The 6,115-nt window shown below is 37.9% G+C and overlaps 1 protein-coding gene across 2 annotated transcripts; it reads left to right on the forward strand.

Annotated features, from left to right (window-relative positions):
* The first annotated feature begins 1,309 nt into the window (after window positions 1–1,309).
* Window positions 1,310–5,444, forward strand: LOC311089980 (uncharacterized protein). 2 transcript variants are annotated; one of them, XM_084125047.1, is made up of 2 exons: window positions 1,310–1,798; window positions 1,962–5,444. In XM_084125047.1, exons 1-2 carry the CDS (start codon window positions 1,376–1,378, stop codon window positions 1,968–1,970), a joined length of 432 nt encoding a protein of 143 aa, XP_083981173.1. In that variant the 5' UTR covers window positions 1,310–1,375; the 3' UTR covers window positions 1,971–5,444. The 2 variants fall into 2 exon arrangements, with proteins under 2 accessions (XP_083981173.1, XP_083981172.1); XM_084125046.1 differs by having other exon boundaries at window positions 1,312–3,366; window positions 3,943–5,444.
* The last annotated feature ends 671 nt before the right edge of the window (window positions 5,445–6,115 follow it).

A 6,115-nucleotide genomic window follows, 5' to 3' on the forward strand; every position in this document is an offset into this window, starting at 1 on the left:
TTAAGGGACTGTGTGTTTTCGAAATGGAAACGTTGCTTAAAATGGCATCAGAGACTGAGTTCTATAATCAGCACAGAAAGCAATTTGTTTGAAAGGCAGTGGAGAGTGAGTCACAGTTGGAGCTTAATCACAATGCTGGATCATGCCTGCCTACTCAAACTGTTCACTCAGCCCACCCTTGAAGTCTCTACAATCTGGCGACTAGCAAAGAGCTTGCGTTCACACGGCCCCCACAGACTACAGGTAGGCCTAACTGCACAAGGCACAGGTTAAGACAAATGATTTTCAGTGTTTTGAAGGATAGGCAATTACTAATTTTTCTCACGTTTAATTCTCTGTCTCTCAAAAAGAAACGTTTTTGAGAAACCATATTAGACATTTTTCAAACATAATTTTGGGGGCATACTGGTCACACATAAGGTCATGAGTGACAGGTTGTCCCGCCCTCAAGCCAGTAAACACTCATCAGAGAAAAAATTAGAAGAGATGAGCAGCAAGAGTGAGGGGAAGTTATTTTGATTAAAGATTATGAAGGTACCTGAATTTAAAAAAAAATGATATGATGATGGGATACATCATTTATAATAAATACTGCAGTAAAAAAAAAAATCCATTGTGACTTTAAAGTCATGATGACTAAGTTCCAAAAAAAACCCAACTTAAAACTTGACTTGAGTGATTAATAATAAAACAATCAATTAGACATGGCAGTACACTTTATTTACTGATTTAATCACTCTGCCAGATATGTGTATGTTGCAATATGTTGTAAGTACAAGATCTACACTCGTGAATGTTTTTCCTTGTATGCAAACAATCAGGTTATTGCAGAACATTGCTGAAATGGTTGACTGAAGCTGTGATCTGAAAAGCATATGTTCAGTTTCCACTGAGAATGATCTAATAGACTGAATTGCTTTATTTATTTTTTAACACAGAGCATTTTCTCAGTTATGCTTCATTAGTAATGTGGTTGGAGTGCCTTGTAGTTTTTCTTGGAATAAATACTCAAAGACATACACAAGATATAGTCTAAAGAGAGAGAAAGCAAACTAGTTTGTCAATGCTATGCTTCAAATTTTCTTGATTCATGAGATAAAACCCTCAACAACTGCACACAAGATTAAAAGACGAACCTTGAATGGAAAGATAAATGATAACCATGTGCTCTGGGTTATAAGGGAGTATGAGGAAAGCAAAGCAAGAAAACCTGCACCTGAGAAACGAAAGAAGGGAAAAAAAACTCCTAAGAAAGATAACATCCCAATGTGGGTGGATCTTAATGCCAAACTTTAGAAACAGGTTACTCAGATTTCTGAGTATGTGGAAGGCAACAGGCAGAAAGCACTCTCACGGATGGACAAAGTAGAACAGGATGATCCAAACGAGGAACATTGTGATACTTCTTGCTCTGCTGTTGGCGAGTACTCTCGCCGAAGAAGACCCAGAGCCCATTTTTAAAAAGCTTGGTGGGGTTCTGGAGATGGGTTTTTGCTTTGGTGATGACATTGCTGTGTACAGACTGACTGCTGGAAAAAGGGAGCTATTGGGTCAGTACACAAAACCCTTAATTTCACCACCTGATGCCTTTAAGGGTCGGATCAATACCACCAATGAATATGAAGGGCTGCTTGGTCTGAAGATCACAAATCTTCAGTTCTCCGACTCTGGAACCTACATCAGAGAGTGTTGGAGCGGTAACACTATGGAAAATTATCGTAAACACTATCTCTACGTGTGCAACGAGGAGTTCGGCTCACAGGAAATTTTACTGACAGCTGGAACAGGTGCAGATCTGGTATGTAATATGGGTTCCACAAAACACGGTACAGTAAAATGGTACAGAGATGTGCACAACATTTCTTTGTTAATGGATACTCAGATTTCTTTGGAGCCATTACAAGCTGAGTTTAAAAGCCTTATCCAGGTGCATGACAAAGGCTCATCTTTACATGTTTCAGATGAGTTGATTGAGGACAGACCTCGTTTTTTCTGCCTGGTCATGGAGAGAGAGCAATGCAGGAGTTTCCAAACCATAGGACTACCAGAAGATCCTGAGATGAAGAGTGTTTATCGTTCTGTAGGGGAGAACATAGTCCTTACATGTTCAGTAGACCACCTCAGACAGAATCACTGGAAAACACCTTTTGGACAAGTTAACTCATCTGCACCGTTACACCTCAAAGGGAAAACCGAGAATCAGATATCCGTGTCGACAAGCATGAATTCAGAAGACTATTCCCTAGTAATTCACTCTCTCACCTCAGAACATTCTGGGAGCTATAAATGTTTCTCTACATTTCTCGTTGAAGAGTATGTTGTGAGTGTGTGCCCCTTGCTTGAGTCAACTCATATTTCATTTTCTGCAGGAGATAAGAATGTGCTCCTCCAATGTGACTTCATGTCTTTACCAGCAATTAGCAATAAAGTCGAGTACATTAGCGTTCAGTGGTATCGAAACACTGGTAAGCAGGACATCCTAATAATGGACTCGGGGGATCCTTCTTTAACTCCACCTAAAGACCTACAGGGTCGGTTAATGTTCTCACAGATAAATTCCAATCTCATCGTTACTGATCCAAAAATGGAGGACAATGGGACGTACTGGTGCGTGGTGCTGCTAGATAATGACGAGAGCTATGATGATAAGGATACTGACTTAAATGATGATGGTGGTTATGAAGAGGATGAGGTGGAACTCCATCCATTGGTGATGGAGGAAGAATACATGGACATGTGTCTCTTTATGCAAGTCACCAATCTAAAATTTCAGTCAACTCGTAGACTGTCTGAATCTGAACCTGAATCTGAATCTGAATCTGAATCTGAATCTGAATCTGAACCTGAACCTAAACCTGAGACTAGCCAGACAAAATATATTGTGTGTGCAGGGCTTGGAGGCCTATTAGCACTGGCTGTTTTGGTTGGTATTGTGGTGTTTATAAAAATGAGAAAGAAAAGATCTGCATCTGTTCAAGGAAGAGGTCTTGAACTATTTGAAGAGGAAGGAAGAGCACTTAAATCCCCAAAGACGTAGAGTATGAGGTCACTACTCTTGATCCTTCCACTGCTTTATTTTACACAATCATTTGTGCATTATTTTCATGAAAAATGTAAGTGGGAAAATTAGGGGAAACTACTCAATGTAAAGGGATAGTACACCAAAAAATGACAGTTCAAACAAAAATCTTTCTGTTGTCATTTACTCACACTTATGACATCCCAAACCCGTATGACTTTCTTTTTCTGTTTCCCCCACATAATAAAAGTCAATGGTAACCAAAACTTTTCAGTAAACCAGGATTCTTCAAAATATCGACTTTTTTGTTCCACAGAAGAACATCATGCATGTTTGGAACACATTGAGTAAATGATGATGGAATTTTCTCTTTCTTTTTTTTTTTCTTTTTTCAGTAGACTATACCTTTATGGTACAATTTCACCTTTGTCTTTCACCTCATCATCAACCAACCTGAAGGAGGGAAAGCATATTTGTAAGACTTACTCAAAAGTGTGTTTAAGTGCTGCAAAACAGTGTTCAATTTCAACACATTTGACAATTAATCTTCTTGTAAATGCTAGAATGGATGACAAAAGTGCCTTCTGTGTGCAAGTCTCAGGCATGAGGGTAATGTAAAACAGCTGAAACACGTGACATTTTCTTGTGCAATGAAGACAGGACCGGCTGGTTTGTTTCCCTGTCAAATCTTGAGCACACAGTAAGCAAATGGCGCTTTAAAAATAAACACACCATAAAGCCTGCATCAAAGCTCATTGCATAGGGAGGCAAACATATGGGTCTTAAAGTGATAGTTCACACAAAAATTAAAAATCATTTACTCACCCTCATTCCACTTTTTTTTACATATATCTTTTTTAAATATTTGTATATTCTTTTTTAAATATCTTCTTTTTTGTCCTACAGAACATTGTGAGGGTGAGTAAATGATGACAACATTTTTGGTGAACAATTGCTTTAACTATATGCTTTATAAAGTATGTATGCATTTATTGTTCAAAATGGCATCACGTCTGATCATTTAGTGCTAATGAACCGTTAGAACACCATCTCTCCCATGACAGAGATCTTGGTAATGATAAACAATAGATGTGCAAACACATCCGTAAACATTTTAATTCTCCTCCTCACTGGGGACGTGTAGTACATTTCCTGTTGTAATTTCTCTTCGGTTTCCATTAATGTGTCAACAGAGTTTGAATCTACTGCTGGATGTAACATCCTAGTCTAACAGCTGGCTGTGTAAACAGCAGCAGAGAAAGGCTGATGGTGTCTAGAGAGCACAGTACGGATTTGATGGACACGGTTATGTCACGTAAAGCTGCATTGGTGGTCCTGTGTGGAAACACAGATTAGAGAAACAGCTCTGTTAATGTGCATGATACGACCAACGCATTCTCACCAAGGCTGGGCTGACTGCCAACGTATATGTTTGTGAAATATTAAAAGCATTTGAGTTATGGCCATGCTTGTTTGAAAGCTTTAATCCATATTTGTTTTTTTCATTACAACACGGGTGCGTTCTCAATGCATCCAATGGATTTAAATGATCCAGTGCTTTGTTAATGGATTTTTCTTTTTATAATAACACCTTGATTGCTGAATGTTTAAAAAGGGATTCTGGAATATATAACGTTCTTGATAACCAACTGAACATGTCACAGCAACATAATCGTGCAGAACATGCTGAGTGACACACAAAGAAACATTTAAAGAGGTGTTGATGGACTAAATAAAAGTGCTTTAAAAAAAAAAAAACTGATTAGACTCCCTTTGCCTGATCGAAGCATTGTGACGCATCTAATTATACTGTTTTCCTTTCTGTTCTTACAGTATGTCAATGTTTCATAACGAAGTCCCTAATTATGAATCATCCAGTAATGTAGACCAGTTAGACAGGCAAGTTTTTAGATGGGCCACATCTGCTTTCACTTGTCAAAATAGGCTGTCAAAATCCTAACTGTCATTATGCATTATGCCAAAAGACACACTGTGTTCCACAAATGACACACATCATGTAACTTCTGTCCTTTATTTCTAACACTTTGAAAACTCTGTTATCCCTTAATATTAATTTTATATTAGTCATTAATACCTAAGTTTGATTTTATTTACTGTTTAAGGTTGTCTTGTATGTTAATTGTAGGTTATCTGAGTGTCTTGTGTAACTCATTTAATGACAGCATGGTTGAAAGACATACCTGAAGCGTATGAAAGGCATGTCACCCCCCTCAGTTATAATGCTTGCTGCACCCCTGCTGATAAAAAAGCTGCAAGATTTTATCAGGCCTGTAATGATGTGCATGTCCACTGGGGGGTGTCATTTTTTGTGAAGAAAATTAAACATTGCGTTTCTGGCGATGGAACTGGCCATTAGACTTTACAGGAATGACCTTTTAGCCTATTGATTTTAAATAAAAATGCATGCATGAAAGAATGCCGTTTTCCTTTTTAGAAAGGGGAACACAAAATGTTCACCGACCTATTAGATCTCAGTGTCCAGTTTCTTTTTCTTTTTTTCATTAAGTAATCATGACACATATGTATGTTTCCAAAAATATCAGTTCCTAGAGATGAGCCATGTTTATAACTCAAATATGTGTCATGAGGCAATGTGACTTTGCCATACAGCAACAGTACACTAAATAAAAAAAAATCACAATAATAAACTCAACCAACCAAGAGTATTTGTGCAGACAGGATATGGCCCCTAAAATAGCCCTGGAACAGCCTAACCGTACTAAAAACGCAGACACACACACAAACACTATGAGCTAGGAGTGAGTTCTAGGACAAAAAAAACACTAGCGGCAGAAGTCCTCTTGCTTTCTGAGGGGACTGAAATTAAGGAGGGAGGATCATCAGGAATGTCCATCAATTAAAACTTATGTTAACAAGATTGTGATGGGAGTAGGTGAGATAATGGCTGTTCAAATGATGAATGAGGTTGACAAACCTAAAAACATAAATCAACAGAGAAGGGTTATTAAATAACGCAACATTCTATGTGAAACATTAATTACACTCTTTGCTGATTAAACGTGTTCATATCACAAAATGTACAGAGGAAAACCCACAAATTAAAATAATTTAAAA

This window comes from Abramis brama, assembly GCF_963993115.1.
Source record: "Abramis brama genome assembly, chromosome: 9".
NCBI classification, from domain to species: domain Eukaryota; kingdom Metazoa; phylum Chordata; class Actinopteri; order Cypriniformes; family Leuciscidae; genus Abramis; species Abramis brama.